This window comes from Ambystoma mexicanum, chromosome 5q (genome assembly GCF_040938575.1).
Source record: "Ambystoma mexicanum isolate Mex_15411 chromosome 5q, UKY_AmexF1_1, whole genome shotgun sequence".
NCBI lineage: Eukaryota > Metazoa > Chordata > Amphibia > Caudata > Ambystomatidae > Ambystoma > Ambystoma mexicanum.
The window spans coordinates 809,963,705-809,983,757 of record NC_090933.1 but is presented as its reverse complement, the minus strand read 5'-3'; the positions used below and the strand labels follow the sequence as shown (position 1 = coordinate 809,983,757).

At 44.6% G+C, this 20,053-nt stretch overlaps 1 protein-coding gene across 1 annotated transcript in view; it reads right to left on the bottom strand.

The window, feature by feature from the left end:
• Window positions 1–9,213, bottom strand: part of CA3 (carbonic anhydrase 3) — a 146,147-nt gene extending 136,934 nt beyond the window's left edge. The window contains exon 1 of the mRNA XM_069621293.1: window positions 9,091–9,213. Coding sequence (XP_069477394.1) covers window positions 9,091–9,130 — 40 coding nt within the window. The 5' untranslated portion in view covers window positions 9,131–9,213. The remainder of the gene's footprint in view (window positions 1–9,090) is intronic.
• Between the last annotated feature and the right edge of the window lie 10,840 nt (window positions 9,214–20,053).

The following is a 20,053-nucleotide window of genomic DNA, read 5'->3' as shown; positions in this document are numbered from 1 at the left end:
TGTATGTTACATGTGGACACAGAGGAATTCATAAAGTGATGCTGTATGTTATATGCCGCTTTCCCCTGTATGTTATATGTGGACACAGAGGAATTCATAAAGTGATGCAGCATGTTATATGCCGCTTTCCCCTGTATGTCATATGTCGACACAGAGGAATTCATTAAGTGATGCAGCATGTTATATGCCGCTTTCCCCTGTATGTCATATGTGGACGCAAAGGAATTCATAAAGTGATGCTGCTTGTTATATGCCGCTTTCCCCTGTATGTCATATTTTGACACAGAGGAATTCATAAAGTGATGATGCATGTTATTTGCTGATTTCCCCTGTATGTTATATGTGGACACAGAGGAATTCATAAAGTGATGCTGTATGTTATATGGCGCTTTCCCCTGTATGTTACATGTGGACAGAGAGGAATTCATAAAGTGATGCAGCATGTTATATGCCGCTTTCCCCTGAATGTCATAAGTCGATACAGAGGAATTCATAAAGTGAGGATACATGTTATTTGCCGCTTTCCCCTGTATGTCATATGTCGACACAGAGGAATTCATAAAGTGAGGATACATGTTATATGCCGCTTTCCCCTGTATGTCATATGTCTACACGGAGGATTTCATAAAGTGATGATGCATGTTATATGCCGCTTTCCCCTGTATGTTATATGTGGACACAGAGGAATTCATAAAGTGATGCTGTATGTTATATGGCGCTTTCCCCTGTATGTCATATGTCGACACAGAGGAATTCATAAAGTGATGATGCATGTTATTTGCCGCTTTCCCCTGTATGTCATATGTCGACACAGAGGAATTCATAAAGTGATGATGCATGTTATTTGCCGCTTTCCCCTGTATGTCATATGTCGACACAGAGGAATTCATAAAGTGAGGATGCATGTTATAAGCCGCTTTCCAATGTATGTCATATGTCGACACAGAGGAATTCATAAAGTGAGGATGCATGTTATATGCCGCTTTCCCCTGTATGTCATATGTCGACACAGAGGAATTCATAAAGTGAGGATGCATGTTATAAGCCGCTTTCCAATGTATGTCATATGTCGACACAGAGGAATTCATAAAGTGAGGATGCATGTTATATGCCGCTTTCCCCTGTATGTCATATGTCGACACAGAGGAATTCATAAAGTGATGATGCATGTTATATGCTGCTTTCCCCTGTATGTCATATGTCGACACAGAGGAATTCATAAAGTGATGATGCATGTTATATGCTGCTTTCCCCTGTATGTCATATGTCGACACATTGGAATTCATAGAGTGAGGATGCATGTTATATGCCGCTTTCCCCTGTATGTCATATGTCGACACAGAGGAATTCATAAAGTGATGATGCATGTTATTTGCCGCTTTCCCCTGTATGTCATATGTCGACACAGAGGAATTCATAAAGTGATGATGCATGTTATTTGCCGCTTTCCCCTGTATGTCATATGTCGACACAGAGGAATTCATAAAGTGATGATGCATGTTATAAGCCGCTTTCCAATGTATGTCATATGTCGACACAGAGGAATTCATAAAGTGAGGATGCATGTTATAAGCCGCTTTCCAATGTATGTCATATGTCAACACAGAGGAATTCATAAAGTGAGGATGCATGTTATATGCCGCTTTCCCCTGTATGTCATATGTCGACACAGAGGAATTCATAAAGTGATGATGCATGTTATATGCTGCTTTCCCCTGTATGTCATATGTCGACACATTGGAATTCATAAAGTGATGATGCATGTTATATGCTGCTTTCCCCTGTATGTCATATGTCGACACAGAGGAATTCATAAAGTGATGATGCATGTTATTTGCCGCTTTCCCCTGTATGTCATATGTCGACACAGAGGAATTCATAAAGTGATGATGCATGTTATTTGCCGCTTTCCCCTGTATGTCATATGTCGACACAGAGGAATTCATAAAGTGATGATGCATGTTATTTGCCGCTTTCCCCTGTATGTCATATGTCGACACAGAGGAATTCATAAAGTGAGGATGCATGTTATAAGCCGCTTTCCAATGTATGTCATATGTCGACACAGAGGAATTCATAAAGTGAGGATGCATGTTATATGCCGCTTTCCCCTGTATGTCATATGTCGACACAGAGGAATTCATAAAGTGAGGATGCATGTTATAAGCCGCTTTCCAATGTATGTCATATGTCGACACAGAGGAATTCATAAAGTGAGGATGCATGTTATATGCCGCTTTCCCCTGTATGTCATATGTCGACACAGAGGAATTCATAAAGTGATGATGCATGTTATATGCTGCTTTCCCCTGTATGTCATATGTCGACACATTGGAATTCATAAAGTGATGATGCATGTTATATGCTGCTTTCCCCTGTATGTCATATGTCGACACAGAGGAATTCATAAAGTGATGATGCATGTTATATGCTGCTTTCCCCTGTATGTCATATGTCGACACATTGGAATTCATAGAGTGAGGATGCATGTTATATGCCGCTTTCCCCTGTATGTCATATGTCGACACAGAGGAATTCATAAAGTGATGATGCATGTTATTTGCCGCTTTCCCCTGTATGTCATATGTCGACACAGAGGAATTCATAAAGTGATGATGCATGTTATTTGCCGCTTTCCCCTGTATGTCATATGTCGACACAGAGGAATTCATAAAGTGATGATGCATGTTATAAGCCGCTTTCCAATGTATGTCATATGTCGACACAGAGGAATTCATAAAGTGAGGATGCATGTTATAAGCCGCTTTCCAATGTATGTCATATGTCAACACAGAGGAATTCATAAAGTGAGGATGCATGTTATATGCCGCTTTCCCCTGTATGTCATATGTCGACACAGAGGAATTCATAAAGTGATGATGCATGTTATATGCTGCTTTCCCCTGTATGTCATATGTCGACACATTGGAATTCATAAAGTGATGATGCATGTTATATGCTGCTTTCCCCTGTATGTCATATGTCGACACAGAGGAATTCATAAAGTGATGATGCATGTTATTTGCCGCTTTCCCCTGTATGTCATATGTCGACACAGAGGAATTCATAAAGTGATGATGCATGTTATTTTCCGCTTTCCCCTGTATGTCATATGTCGACACAGAGGAATTCATAAAGTGATGATGCATGTTATAAGCCGCTTTCCAATGTATGTCATATGTCGACACAGAGGAATTCATAAAGTGAGGATGCATGTTATTTGCCGCTTTCCCCTGTATGTCATATGTCGACACAGAGGAATTCATAAAGTTATGATGCATGTTATTTGCCGCTTTCCCCTGTATGTCATATGTCGACACAGAGGAATTCATAAAGTGAGGATGCATGTTATAAGCCGCTTTCCAATGTATGTCATATGTCGACACAGAGGAATTCATAAAGTGATGATGCATGTTATTTGCCGCTTTCACCTGTATGTCATATGTCGACACATTGGAATTCATAAAGTGATGATGCATGTTATTTGCCGCTTTCCCCTGTATGTCATATGTCGACACAGAGGAATTCATAAAGTGATGATGCATGTTATTTGCCGCTTTCCCCTGTATGTCATATGTCGACACAGAGGAATTCATAAAGTGATGATGCATGTTATATGCCGCTTTCCCCTGTATGTCATATGTCGACACAGAGGAATTCATAAAGTGAGGATGCATGTTATTTGCCGCTTTCCCCTGTATGTCATATGTCGACACAGAGGAATTCATAAAGTGAGGATGCATGTTATAAGCCGCTTTCCAATGTATGTCATATGTCGACACAGAGGAATTCATAAAGTGAGGATGCATGTTATTTGCCGCTTTCCCCTGTATGTCATATGTCGACACAGAGGAATTCATAAAGTGAGGATGCATGTTATAAGCCGCTTTCCAATGTATGTCATATGTCGACACAGAGGAATTCATAAAGTGATGATGCATGTTATATGCCGCTTTCCCCTGTATGTCATATGTCGACACAGAGGAATTCATAAAGTGATGATGCATGTTATATGCCGCTTTCCCCTGTATGTCATATGTCGACACAGAGGAATTCATAAAGTGATGCTGCATGTTATATGCCGCTTTCCCCTGTATGTCATATGTCGACACAGAGGAATTCATAAAGTGATGCTGCATGTTATATGCCGCTTTCCCCTGTATGTTACATGTGGACACAGAGGAATTCATAAAGTGATGTTGTATGTTATATGCCGCTTTCCCCTGTATGTTACATGTGGACACAGAGGAATTCATAAAGTGATGCTGCATGTTATATGCTGCTTTCCCCTGTATGTTACATTTGGACACAGAGGAATTCATAAAGTGATGATGCAAGGGGGAAGTAACTGCCGAGGAGAGACATGATACTGCAAAGCATGAACACATCCAAACAGATTCCTTTATTTCCACAGGATGTTCCAACATGCAAATGTGGGAATGCCCTTTACTAGGTGCGTATATGCAACGTGTGTGGGTGGGCATTCGGTATTACATAATGGGCCTTGTGCCCCCCTCTGTAAAATCAGTATGTGCAACTTGTGGCACCAATGGCACAATTTGCTATTTCAGCAAGAGTCACGCATTTGTGTAATGTTGTCCCTGAGAGCCATAATTTGTCTGCTTTCCATCCACTGTGCGCGCAATTTTCTGCAAATAATCTTTCTTTATTCAGTGGCTTCAGTGGCTTAAGCTAAACACTGGATTGTTTCGCAAGTTTCACTTCAAACATGTTTTTTATAATGTATGGCTGCTTTAGAAATTATATTCGAATTATGAAAATAGGTTGAAAATGCAACTTTTGGCCTTATTTTAAAAAACATGTCTTGATGTATTATATCCCATAAACCACATTGTAAAATGCTGCCTCACTAGCTGCAGTCAGTTGATCAGTGAATCAGGCTGTGTTCACAATCCTAATATTTAAATGAAATCACAACGACAGGCAATGCTTTTTTTCCTGGAGTATATTGTGTCATTTTGAGCTGCTAGCCTGGGACGAACTGCATATGCTCACTGATATTGGGCAATGCACCACACTCTTTTGAAGTATCTTGTTTTACTTAATAGTGCTTAGAAATGCCCCTTCATGGACACTGGGATCTGTGTGATATAATGGCCCTCATTACGACCCAGGCGGTAAGGGGTTTACGCCGGCGTAAACTTCGCCGACCCTTACCGCCTGAGTACGAGTTCCCGTAGCGCCATGAATGATTTAACACCTGCTTTTAGCAGGTGTTAAAATCTATGGCGCTAAGGGACCTCGTTGTTAATTACGCCACCGTAATTTACGGTGGCGTAATTAACGCCTTCCCCACTCCCATTATGCCCTATGGGGCAAAAATGGGAATGGGGAAGGGTAAATGGGGATTGGGGACTTACCGCCCCGCCAAGGTCGGAATGGGGCGGTAAGTCCGCCAACCACCATGGCGGAGTTGGCAGCTTAGCGCCATGGACCATGGTGCTAATAGCACCATGGTTCTCCGCCAAGGTCGTAATGAGGGCCAATGTGCTTTAATAGACTGCTTGATGTTAATGTCTACCGGCTCTGAAGCACTCTAAGTAGATAGCTTCAGCCCTCACCCTCACTGCCCAAGTGATATCTGTCGTCAGAGCCTGCATTTTCCAACGTAAATATCTCTGATGTCACTTCCGGGTTTTCTTCTGTTCGACAGTCACTGTTGTACATACAATATGCTCCATCTGCCTAGATCATGATAATAGTGTCCTACTGGGTGTTCAGCTCAGCCAGAGGCATCACCTCCATGGGGTCCGCAATGCAGCTACTCCTCCTTCCCCTTAATCAGAGCAAGCACATTTCCGCGGCCCCATCCGCCCTTGATTGGTTCCCTGCATCACACATGAATCGCTGTAAATGATTCCCACGGCATGACTCTACGTTCTACTGAAGCTGAAGAGCAAGTGGGGGCGAGCCTTCCCTTATCTCTGTGCCAAACTGTGAAACTCGCTCCCCATTTCCCTCCACTTCTGAACAGCTTCCTAGAGTTCAGGAAGGACCTCAAAATGTTTTCATTTGAAATGTAGTTCAAATTAAATTTTTCCCGGCACATGCCCACCCTGCTGTTCCAGTCATCTTGTTCATACGCTATAAGGCCGCCAGTGGCATGCAGCCGGTTGCTACACTGAAGAATAACTAAATAAAACGCCCTGGTCTTGGAAGCAAGACCACGCAGAGCAACAGAGATTCAAATCTCAGATCCGCGCTTAGAAACCTAACTCAGGTACGGTATTAGGTGCGTTATAAAAAAATAAATAAATAAATAAATGAATAAATAAATAAAGTACCCCTTACCATATGTTATAAGGATTTTGCAAGTCGAGTGACCAGATAGGGGAACGAGTCCGAAGGTGACTTGCAATATCCTTTTCATGTATAGTAGGGGCTATTTTATTGCTTATAATACATGGCCACACACTGTCATCTCCTTTAATATTGGCCACTTGCTTAGGTTAATGTGAGAGATCTTTCATTTCCCAATCCATGTAATCAATGCAGAATCTGTTCGGATATAAACAAAGCTAATATGCATCTTCTAATGTGTTGCTGAAAAATAACAAGCAGATTCTTGTTCATAGGTGTTAGATTTCAGCAGGGCAAACATTAAATATTTTACCATAAACAGTTCCGTGTCAATTAATGGTTGTAAAGTGTCCTATGAACTATTTTACAAGCAAGGAATCTGAAAAACCTGTTGCAGATTTAATTAAGTCCTGCAGTGACAGTTGTAATTCTGCTGTCTTCTGGCTCAAGAAGCAAGCAATGAGACTTCACACCTGAAGCATAATAACGGATTGCAGTGCGGTTGTTATGTCATTTTCATACTACAGGTCAGTTGTGATGTCACAATTTTCCCGTAATAAGAACATTATTTCCAGGCTTTTATACGGATATTGCATGCTGCCATGTAATCTACCTATTTCATGTCACTCAAACCAATGATACTCATTTCATCTGCTTAAAATGGAGAAAAAGCTGGATGGGCCTGTCAGGATTCAAGCATGTAACATGGAGATTGCATATAGATCCCTACCCTTTAATCCACTACCCTATCTTATTGGCTGTCTACCAGGCACTCGCATTGGCTGATGGCATTAAATTTACTTTGCACTGGTGCAAGTGCAATTACCACTAAAGCTACCGTGATCTTAGTGCAATAAATCTTCTGGCATGGTTTCCAGAACGATTGCATGGTCCCTGGCACTAAACACCCACATGGATGTGGATAGCTGGGGCTGTGGGGACACAGAAAGCCAACCCTTGTTAGGGCGTCTCAATCTAAATATTCTTAAAGGTGATGTATATGCTCTCAGTGAATAAAAACGGTGTAAACAGTAATCCGCTTTAATATGAAAAAGAAAATATATTTACTCCATGGCAGTCTACAGACCATCCTTCCCGCAGCCAACTTTCAAGAGATTTCTCTTGGGAATCCAGTTGCCTGCTTTATAACTTTAAGGATGAGTAAGCACTCAGCATAGTGTCAATATATGAATGCAGTGTTCAGTTTAACAAACATGTTGTCTGCTAGAGGAATACCTCTTACAGAGATCATTATCAATGACAGACACGTTTCGCCCTATTTGGAGCTCACCACAGTGTTGTAGTTGACTTGACATGCTATGAGATTAATGAAGCTCAAAATATTTCTATTTACAAATAATATCAATGATAACATGATAGGAATAATGGAAGGACAACACCATGATCCTCTGCACATCAAAAACCCCTCAGTTAACCTTTCAGAAGTAAGAATTGTGTCTGAGATGTGGCAAGCAGTTCATCCATTCTAAACTAAGCGAGATTTGCCAATCCACCCCTGCTCCACGGTTGGGCCACATTTGTGGTATTAGCAGCAATTTCGAACCCCGACCCCTGTTGGTGGAACTGAAACCAAACACCTTGTATAGCCTTCCGATAGAACCTGCCCTGGACTAGATTCAAAGCACAAGCAGGGACTAGTCGCGCGTCTGAGCTCCAACATCGATGCACCATTGAGCCGGAAATAGCCTCACTCGTGAGTCTATTCACCACTGAGTCTAATGTAGGCACCATTGACCCAGGCATAGCCCCACACTTGGGTCTTCTCACCATTGAGCCTGGGGTATCGCCATTTTTGGGTCTGCTTACCGTTGAGCCTGCAGTAGCCCCACTGATGGTGTAGTCACCATAGAGCCTGAAATATCCTCGCTCTTGCGTAAACTCACCGCTTGCATCTGGTGCAGGCCCACTTACGGTCTAGTCATGTTTTTTCAGGGAAAAGCCCCACTTGTGCTTCTACTCAATGCTGAGCCTGGAGTGGCCTCACCCATGTGAGTACTCATGATTGATGCTGTACTAGCCCCACTTGTGCTTCTACTCAATGCTGAGCCTGGAGTGGCCTCACCCATGTGAGTACTCATGATTGATGCTGTACTAGCCCCACTTGTGGTGTAATCACCATCAAGCCTGCAGTGGCCCTAAATTTGCGTATATTCCTGTTGCGTCTGGTGTAGCCTCACCCATGGGTCTACTCACCATTGAGTTTGCAGTAGCCCTACTCATGGTCTGTTCACCACTGAGTTGGGAGTAGCCCCACTTGTGCATCTACTCATCGGTGAGCGTGAAGTATCCTCACTCATACAGTTACTGGCCATTAAGCCTAAAGTAGCTCCACTCATTGTGTAGCCGCCATCAAGCCTATAGTAAGTAGCCCCACCTTTGCAGATGCTCACCGTTGAGTCAGGTTGGATATGATATGATACGTTATTTATAACACGCTTAATACCCCGAGGTTTCTAAGTGCGGACCCGGGGATCGAACCTGTGGTGCTCCGTTTCGAACCTGTGGTGCTCCGTTTCATCTTGCTTCCAAGGCGAGCACGTTGCCGCTAGCGCCACTCATGGATCAACTCACCATTCAACCCAAAATAACGCCACTTGTGGTCTATTCAGCATTCAGCCAGGAGTAGCCCACTTGTCTGCCTGCTCACCAGTGATCCAGGAATATCCCCACTCATGGGTGTACTCTGTTGCACCACTAATGCTCTATTCCCAGTTGGGCCTGGGGTCGCTCAATCTTCCATCTACTCACCATTGTGTCTGGAGTAGCCCCATTCGTGCCGCTGCGCCATCGTCTTCTCAATTGGTGGTTATCTCGCCCTTCAGTGGTAATTGATGTATGTGTGCAGTCGCTTCCATCCACCTTGGTCAGCGGGCGCAGAACTTCACGCCTTTTCTGTGGGATTTTATAGGTTGCCCCTACACCACGTCCTCTGACAGGTCAGCTGCGGGAGGGCTTGGCAAGAGCAGCTGACTGCCCAGAGCAGAGGGGGGCTACGAGTAAGCCCCCAGGGTAATCTCTTTAGCTCTTCCCTGTGCCTCGGTTCTGAAGTGCGGCTCCCAATGGTTAGGTCATCCTGCCAGAGACGGCTCAGATGCTCGAGAGGGAATCAGAACAGTAGACATCACAGGCCTACCTTTGCAGGGTGTAACCGTGCAACAGCTGGTGCCCACGCCGAGCTGGCACCGGAGACACAGAGGCATCTCAGAAATGGTTTATACCCCACATTGCAGCGACAGCGGTCGCACTATGCTTCTGCAGTCCACGGTATTTCACGCGTATCTATCACACATCAGTGATTTATCGGCATGGCTTTACAGGTGCACTCATAATACCCTTTACTGAGCCGAGGAGAGGTTTGCAGGAATTCATAATTCCATTGCTTCTTTTTTAGGCACTTTTTCCATAAAGCATTGACATTCTTATTTTCCCGAAGATAGCAGCTAGGAAACACAAATGACGGATCGCCCTGTAAATAGATCAGTACTAGGTTGCAAAAGTAAAAAAATAGAACATTCTTCTTCGACGGGTAGCAAATTGCAATACGTTGTTCTTCAACAAAGGGGGGGTCATCGGCCTAATTATTATTAGTGGGCGTTGTTACTGATAAACAAAGGGCAGCAATTATTTATTGTCTTCATTCATATTACTGTTATCCCATGCACTGCACTGCCCCCTCGCACTTCTTCCCTTGCCCCATCCCCTGCACTTGAGCGATCACAATGTCACCTGGCCTAGTAGGATCGTTGTCTCTGTCTTCCCTCTGTCCCCCCCTCCCTTGCCTCGTCACTCCTTGAAACACTTATGTATGGGTGTGTTATAAATGCCATATCATATCATATGCCTTACGTTTTCCACCAACACGTTCAACTCGATCCAATACAGAATTAAGAAGTGCACTTTGCCAGTGCAGAATGGATTTGAGTGGAATGGAAATGCAACTGCGTCACATACAAGTCCTCATTGATTTGTAATCCCTGGTCATATATGGTACTATTTTGATGGGGGATGATAACACCCTGCCAGTAGAGAGAGGGTCTTACAGAAGAGGTGGCATTTAAAATCCCCCATCTGATGCCCTGACTCAGGGCCTGGCTTGTGGGGGCTGACGAACTCACACACTGAGGAAGTTGCAGGCCGAAGACAGCACTTTGTACTGATGCTCAGACCAGGTGGGAAAGTTGGATGTTTCAGCAAAAGCCTGTCAAATCTCTCACCTGTGAGAGCAGAGAAAGGGTTGTCCAACTCCAGGCCTTGAGGGCTGAGATCCTGACAGGTTTACAGGATATCCCTCATTAATATTCATGAGGAAAAATATGCATACATTTAGAATCATTGTATGCAAATTTATCTCATGAATATCATTAAGAGGCAGCAGCAACAAACTTCAACTGACAGAGGCCAGAAGCCTGCATTGCCCATGTGGTTAAACCCCCCCTATAAAACAGCCAAAGAAGTAACTGTTTTCCTCGTTTTTAGGGCCTCATTACGAGGAAGGCAGTAGGGGGTTAACGGGGCCGCTAGAACTGCCGGCCCCGTTAACCCCCTACCGCCTCATTATGAGGTCTGCTCGCAGAACCCACTAAGGACGCCTGGTTTTACCAGACGTCCTTAGCGGGAACCGTGAGCGGTCCAGCATGCTAACAACGGGTCCGTCATTAACGGGCCAGTTGTTAGCATGCTCCCCATTCCCATTGATCCCTATGGGGCTCGAATGGGAATGGGGATGTACAGGGTCTGGGTTCCTGGAATGGGGAAATACCGGGCCCTCCAAGGTCGGAATGTCCCGGTATTTCCCCATTCCAGGAACCCTGTGCAAATAGCGGCATGGCTACCTCCACAGTCGTAATGACCCCCTTAGACTTTTAGGGCCTAATTCATAATGTCAAAACCCCATTGGAAAACGTCCTGTGAATTATACCACTGGTTGGGTCACACCTACCAATGATTAGTCAAAACTAAATATCCTCGAAATTGTGGTGGATGATGGGTGTGTGTTCATTTTGAAACCTGCTAAGACTGCCAAATGGGTTAATGCAACTATTGCGGTAATCTATGTGTAACCTATTGATCACATACCCAGTTGCTAGTGAGATAATGTCACATGTTTCCTTGCTAGATTGGGACCCGTAGTCACTCCACATCACCTCAAGGAGGTGCCCTGCTTGAGTAGCAGCACAGGTAACGTATCAACACTGATTGCCATGATTTAGCTTTTTCCCCTCAAATTTTCACGCAGTAGTTAGAGAGATGGCTTATGTATGCAGTGGATTACGCAGGCCAGAGTCCGCAACACAAAAACACAACTGATAGTGGGCATGCAGGCACTTGGAGGGGCATTAGGTATGGATTGATTACTAATTGCCCCACCCATGACACGCTTTTTAAAACTCTCTTCCAGCACCCCCAGAGGCGGGCATCACCCCTGTGAGTATTGCTATTGTATCCCTAGTGCAACATAGAGTTGTCATTAGCACTTTGTATTACGTTAGTGCACTTTACATTCCACAAGTGCTGCTATTTTCATGGTCTCTTGGCGCTCTCTGCATATTCATTTTCTGGTGTTATGTAGTACTTTGTGCCATGTGTGTGATCTGCGATGGCCCAATACGGTACCACATGTGTCTATGTTACATTTGCTGCATTGTAAACTATGCTCTATTGTAGCCCCCCCCCTGAGTTAATATTCAAGTTTGTGTTATCGCTATGCTTTGATGTTCTTTGGACACCTAACTCTAGTACCAAAAGGGTGTCGTGAGATGTTCTTTTGCAAATTGTGTTGTCCCTGTGTAAATTGTGGAACAGAGTGCTGTATTTTTGAGGCATGCACGTAGGCAATTAATGGTGGGTTACTTTGTATACCCATATACATCCACCAATCATTCGTAAACATGAATGCCACTTTTACATCCAAACACACCTCAATACACCTCAGCACATCTGAACACGATCATGCAACTAGCACACACAGTTCCGACACAATGAAAAGCCATCCCAGAAGTCAGTCTAAAATTGTAACCCATTTATCTATCAGACGCCTGATACTACTCTAGGGTTTACTGGGCCCATTTCCTTTTAAGTTTATGCTAACTAGTTTCTAGAAATAATGTGTTCTTCTTTTGAGAATGTATTTATCTAGATATTATGCTCTTTACCTTCTGGCATGAATTGTGCTGTGCTATGCTGTTTATTGCACATCCTATGACCACAAGCAAGAGGGAGGATAGCTCGGGGCACCGTGTTCGACTTGGAAGCAAGACGACACGGAGCAACACAGGTTCGATCCAAGGGTCCGCGCTTAGAAACCTCTGGGTATTAAGTGTGTTATACATAACCTATCATATCATACCAAGACCTAACCTTATCCACAACCAAGCTATCACAGGGAGCCGTAGGGGCACTTTGCAGAGCCTGTAGTTAATCTCTCACCATAAACAAGCCGTTAAGGTCGGTCCTGCAAAGGGAACTCGTAGTAAGGCGGTAAGGGTTTACCGGTATCGGTAAACCCTTACCACCTACCGTGTAATGAGGCCCTAAGGATTTGCTCACCTTGATTGTACAGTGTTGTGATCCAGAAAGGCCAGAGCTTTGAATGGCTTTATTGAAGCAGGGTTATGACATGTACTGTGCCTTGGACTGAAAGTACCAGCAGTGGGATGGTGGTGCAAAGAGAGATGCGCCCAAACATAAGAGAGATGAATGTGGGGAAAGATCCATGACTTTTGTAGAGATCAGGAAGCAATGAGAATGATCCTCTAGCACAGGTTCATCTGAATGAAGGAGGCAACGAAGTAGAACCAGAGAATGTTATAGGAATCTTACCAGTACGTGGTCTCTCTGGCAACATTGGAGGAAACAACATTCCCACAGGGTTTTTGCTCCCTCAAGATGGTGACAAATTGGTACACGCTACCGAAGCTCAGACAGCGCTTCAGTTGTTAACAAGATGGCGCCCACAGTTTGCTCTGTCTCACAGGACGTGTCTACCTGGAGAACTGCATATAGAGCGGCCCATTGGTGAGCGCCTTGGGTCACTTTGTATTTTCTTACCAAGCAAACAGCGTTATGTGTTCTACTCTTGTCCATCCCTGTTTTGCCTTCTCTTTGGCTTTCTAATTTCCCACTTGCACCATGTGTGGAGCTGCTCTATGCACGGGTCTTTCAGTTGCAGTTTCTTGTCTGTGGCTATTCTCCATCCTGCTTCACTTCTAATCTGATTGCAGCTTTCGCTTACCTTGCTCGGAGCCTTCTCCTCCGATGCTACTGTGGTAAGCAGCAGCGGAGGAGTCCGTCCCTATTTACTCAGCGATGGCCACTTCCAGCACCGATGGTTTCATCTTGCATTCTGGAACACAGAGTCTACTTCATTCTGCGGCAACATCTTTGGACTCCTGCCTTTCTGGTAACTGCGGTTGTACGTCTTCACGACTCCCATAACCGCAGCACCACAGACAAGGGGATTTCCCTCATCGGGTTTTTCCTCCCTTTGGCTTGGCCCATAGAGCACACGTTGTTGCCCTGGTTTATGTGGGTATACCGGATGCTTTTTGTGGTTCATAGTGATAGTTTAAATAGAAAAGTTCCGACACAAAAGCATCGAGAAAAAAAGTTTCGAATGCTTTTTTTTTTTTTAATGGGGGGGTAATGGAGGGGTTAATGGGCGGGGGGTAATGGGGGGTTAATGGGGGGTTCCCCCCAACCCCACGTTTTCTTTAAACAGGAAACTAAAATAAAACCCATAAAATGAAAAAAAAACGTATTCAAAACTTTTATTTTTCAATGCTTTGTATTGGGAACTTTTGCATGTCGAAAGTATGCACTCGAAAGTATGACTGGACACCCTTTTTGTGGCTGTATCTTTCAGCAATGCCTTTTGGAAAGGATTCTCATGGGAGTCCACCCTACAATGACAGGTCAGTTTTGGGTAACCTATTCCTCACAGCAAGCGACGCCCAAACCCATCATAATGGATCAAATGCAGCAGGTTTTGGCTGTGCTTCAGGATCTCACACAGGAAGTACAGCATTTAAAGAATGAAAATGCTACAGTGCGACAAATGGTTGTGGCTTCATCAGCTCGGGTAGAACTACCCCCTGCTTCTCTAGTTTGGGGTAAGTTCGAAGGAAACCCTAAAAAACTTAAGGAGTTCTTGGCAGCTTGTGTAGTGCAGATTACATTAAAGCCCTCCTTTTTCCCAACTGATCAATCAAAAGTCAGTTTTATGGAATCGAATCTAACAGGAAGTGCCCTGGTTTGGACAACTCCCCTAGTTCATACCAAACAATCAGATTTTGGATTCCTACCCTGCCTTTGCCAAGAGTCTTCAGGCCATGATCAGTTATCAAGAACGTACCATCACAGCAAAGGAACATCTTCTGGACATAAAAGAGGGCTCCTTAGAAGTATTATCCAACATCACCTGCTTCAAATGGCTGTAGAGACTGCCTGGTTGAATGACACCTTAGTGACCTTGTTCCACCGTGGGTTATCAGAAGAACTAAAGGGCAAGGTCTCCAGAGGGCCAAGGCTACCAAATCTAAAATAAATGATCCCATTGGTAATGCAAAAAGATTTCCGTTTGCAAGAGCGCCATTCCGAGAAACGCGAAGGACGCCTCCAAAAGACATCTGACGGCTTTCGTTCTAGTTCTCAACAACCTTCTGAAGAGGCACCAATGCAGACTAGCATAGAGAGAGGTCCATTGACTCAAGAAGAACGGAATCATTTTAAGACTCTCGGTTTATGCCTTTACTGCGGTTCCAACAAGCATTTGGTAAGGGAATGCCCAATTGCCCCACCCCGGCAGGTGGCAAACGCCAAACTGTGTCCATACAGCGACATTGATACCCCCATTGAGAAATGTAGATTTAAGACAATGATGGATTCTGGTATGAAATCTAGCATATGGCTATAGTACAAAATATGTCTGTTCTTGGAAAGGAATATACTGTTTCCATTTACTTCTTTCAGCTGCTTTGCACAAATATTTTGGGCATCATTAGGAATTTACTGATCCGGAAGCAAGGGTGCCGGTAAGCTCACTGGCACCGTTCTGCTTTACAGGTCTGACCCTCCCGGCACAGTGGCCACGGTAGGCAGACCCATCATGGAAGCACTGGCATCGTTAGCAACGGTGCCAGTGCTTCTGTGTCCCCACTCCCGTACATTCCTATGGGACTCTATGGGAATGGGGATTTACAATTTACCGGTGCCTGACTTCCCGGGCCGCCAGACTCGTAATCAGCCGGTGGCACCAGGAAGTCAGGCGCTGGTAAAATATTACAGGTGTGCCGGCAACCCGGACCCATAATGAGGCTCATTGTTACATTACAGATCTGATATCAAAACAAGTGTTGGAGTGATAATGCCAAACATATTTTGCTATCTAAATTTGACAATAATGTATTTGTAACCTACACATCCAATAATGGCAGTGTAAATAAAATGTCATATTTTCTGGTGTGAATTGTAGAATCTGCATTTGGGTCATTTCTTAATTTGTAGCAAAATGGTGCTTCTTTGGAAAACATGGCAACATCTTATAACATTGTGTTAGGCAGAATCCTGTGCAGTTCCCTTGGGGAACACTGCAAAAAGATTAAGGGCCTCATTACACGGATGGCGGTAAGGGTTTACTGGAACCGGTATTTTACCGGTACCGGTAAATCCTTACCGCCTTACTACGAGGTCCCTTTGCGGGTTGGGGAATTTAACGCCTGCTTTTGCAGGCGTTAAAAATCCAACCCGCAAAGGGACCAGGGAGCTAATTACGGTACCGCAATTTGCGGTACCGTAATTAGCGCCTTCCCCATTCCCATAGAGCCCTATGGGGCAAAAATGGGAATGGGGAAGGGCAATGGTGGAAGGGGGAATTACCGCCCCGCCAACCTTGGAATAGGGCGGTAATTCCCCTTTCCACCAAGGCGGTGCCGGTATTTTACCAGCATGACCCATGGCGCTAATAGCACCATGGTTCACCGCAATCCATGTAATGAGGCCCTAAGACTACAGGAGTAAGCAGCAAACCCAATTGGTAGCAGTCTGCACCACCCAGATTTACTTGGTAGCTGTGGCTGAGCAGTCAGACTTCTCTCAAGAAGAGTAGGGCAGTATATAAAGTATACACACTAGGGCTAAAAACACAGTAGAGCAAACAAACACTGACCAGAGCTTTGTATAAAAAGTATATAACTATTTATTTAAAACACACTTTAGGCAATATACTAGCACTCTAAATCAAAAGCAAGTTAAAACACAGTGAGGTAAAGTCTACACACCTCCCTTGATAACTATCAGACAAGTCAGAGTTAAAACACCACGATTTGTTAAACAGATGTGAGCGCATAACCTCATGGCACTCCAATAGTTCAGTTAAAGGGAGAGAAAAAGGCAGAGCATAGAAATAAAACAGGTCCCAACACTTTTAGGAGTTCTCAGCAAGGGAATAAAGGCAGTAAATACTGTAGAGCTAAAGTTCATAAGCTAGGCCCACTTTAAAGGCAGCAAAGCGAAATGTGCCCAGGATCACACGGATTAAAATGTACGAAAAGTCTTTGCAGAATGTTCAAAAGCGGTTGGGGTGATTCAAGAAGGTAAAGGTAGAAGGTCTGGGGCCAACCCAGTTGGCAAGACAAGGATTTAAGGGTCACCTTGGGCAAACCGAAGAAAGGGAGGCCAGGCAGGACACAGTACCTTAAACAGAGAGGAGGCTCCAGCGGTGGCAGTTGTTCCTGGCAGTGGTTGCAGTTCATTGTTTCGACCAGGAAAAGAGAGGATCTCATCGAAGAGGAAACGTGGAGTCGTTGCACTGCACAGGGATGAAACCAGCCGCGGAGTTCATCAATAAAAGGTGCGTTCCTTTTATTCGCGGGCAAAGTGTTGAAGCTTGGCTATCCGGCCGCCAGGGTTCTTGGCACGGCCGAATCGACCAAACGACATCTTTGGAAGCCGAAAAGGGCGAACTGGTAGGTCCCACCAGCTCAGAGGAAGAAGACTCGTCCAGCAGAAGATATTATCTTGTCGTCGAGGAGGAAACGTGGAGTCATTGCACTGCACCGGGATCAAACCAGCCGGGGAGTTTGTCAATAAAAGGTGCATTCCTTTTATTCGCGGTCAAAGTGGTGAAGCTTGGCTATCCGGCCGCCGGGGTGCTTGGCATGGACGATCCGACCAAGAGACGTCTTTGGAAGGCGAAAAGGGCGAACTGGTTGGTCCCACCAGTCTCATTTTTTCCAGTTTAATGAATGCAGGACTTAATGTGGGACCTGACAAAGGTCCAGTAGACACAGGCTGAGGTGCTAGAGCAGGCAGAGGACCAGTGGGAACAGTTACATTAGTCTCCTCTTGCTCTTCTAACTCTACAACAATACTATCATTACTTTGATTCATATCATCCTCATGACTGTGGTTTCCATTTGCTGGGGAGGTAGGCTCCTCTGAACCACTACCCAGACTTTGATTCTCTAACAATCTTTCTATCAGTTCCATTTTCTTGCCTTTTACAGGAAGATCCTTATGTCTACAAAGAACTCTTAAACAATCAGCAGTTTTTGCAGAAAGGGACTCCTGGCTGTAACTTTCCATAGTTGACTTGTTAAAAAATAGCTTTTACAGTGCTAAGCTTTGTGGTTAGTTACGCTAAAGTATCAGAAGCACTCTAAAATGTATACTCAATACAAATCCCACCGCTGTACACAAGTGTTAGGCAGAATCCTGTGCAGTTCCCTTGGGGAACACTGCAAAAAGATTAAGACTACAGGAGTAAGCAGTAAACCCAATTGGTAGCAGTCTGCAGCACCCAAATTTACATGGTAGCTGTGGCTGAGCAGTCAGACTTCTCTCAAGAAGAGTAGGGCAGTATATAGAGTATACACAAGAGGGCTAACAACACAGTAGAGCAAACAAACACTGACCAGAGCTTTGTATAAAAAGTATATAATTATTTATTTAAAACACACTTTAGGCAATATACTAGCACTCTAAATCAAAAGCAAGTTAAAACACAGTGAGGTAAAGTCTACACACCTCCCTTGATAACTATCAGACAAGTCAGAGTTAAAACACCACGATTTGTTAAACAGATGTGAGCGCATAATCTGATGGCACTCCAATAGTTCAGTTAAAGGGAGAGAAAAAGGAAGAGCATAGAAGTAAAACAGGTCCCAACACTTTTAGGAGTTCTCAGCAAGGGAATAAAGGCAGTAAATACTGTAGAGCCAAAGTTCATAGGCCAGGCCCACTTTAAAGGGAGCAAAGCAAAATGTGCCCAGGATCACACAGTTTCAAATGCACGAAAAGTCTTTGCAGAATATTCAAAAGAGGTTGGGGTGATTCAAGAAGGTAAAGTTAGAAGGTCTGGGGCCAACCCAGCTGGCAAGCCAAGGATTTAAGGGTCACCTTGGGCAAACCAAAGAATGGGAGGCCAGGCAGGACACAGTACCTTAAACAGAGAGGAGGCTCCAGTGGTGGCAGTTGTTCCTGGCAGTGGTTGCAGTTCATTGTTTCAACCAGGGGAAGAGAGGATCTCATCGAGGAGGAAACGTGGAGTTGTTGCACTGCACAGGGATGAAACCAGCCGTGTAGTTTGTCAATAAAAGGTGCGTTCCTTTTATTCACGGTCAAAGTGGTGAAGCTTGGCTATCCGGCCGCCGGGGTGCTTGGCACGGATGATTCGACCAAGAGACGTCTTTGGAAGGCGAAAAGGGCAAACTGGTTGGTCCCACCAGCTCAGAGGAAGAAGACTTGTCCAGCAGAAGATCTTCTCTTGTCGTCGGGAAAGTGGTGAGGTAGTTGCAGCACGGCTTCAGCGGTGGTGTCATTGCTGCAGATGGCTCAGCTTCTTCCCTCTTCGGATTCTTAGGTCCTGTGGCGACTTCCAGTCCCAAAGGCCCTGCTTTTATGCAGAAAACCCCCCATTCGTCAGCCTACCTGTCAATCACACATGCTAAGTGGTGGGAGGCTCACCACTGGGCCAATCAGAGTAGAGTGCGACTTGGGTTGCCGAGGCAACGCAGTCCAGGGTGCCAATTCCCCCCTCCACCCTTCCTGTGGAACCCAGGCAGAGTGGCACCATTTGGAGGGCTTCTGTGGAGAAGCCTGCCAAAAAGTGGAACAAAGAGCTCGACCTCGGTCAGAGTTACAGAGACGGACACAAACGCCATTTTAGAAAAGAGTTCTGGCAAAAAGACCCAACAGTTGATTTAATATTAAATAAATAAACAGGCGGTATCTTTAACATTGCACCAAAAAGTGGTGCGTTTAAAATCAATGGGAAAATCCCATAGAGAATATTCTGGTGGAATATTTTGCGTGGTAACCACTGCCACCAGCCAGAAACTCGGCAAGCGGGGACTGGACAGTGCCCCCTTGAAAACAGACCCAGGGGCAATATAATTAACCCCTTCCAGTACTACCACAATATGATAGTTTGTACTGGTTCTGTTAACAATTTAGGACTAGTAACATCAATGGTGACTTTACATGCTCTGGGAGACAGTAGTCAGTCCCAGGGTATGGAGTCTATGTTTGGGGGTAACTATGTCACCCCTGTGTTACTGCACTGAGGGTTCTGTGTAACACACACACATAAAAAATAGATGATACTCTATGGAGTAAAAAGAAAACCCCATAGCCCATAAGCACACAAAAAGTCAAAGACATACCTCAAATCATGCCTAAGAGTGGGAGGAAAAGAGTCTCACTCTTAGCAGGAGAA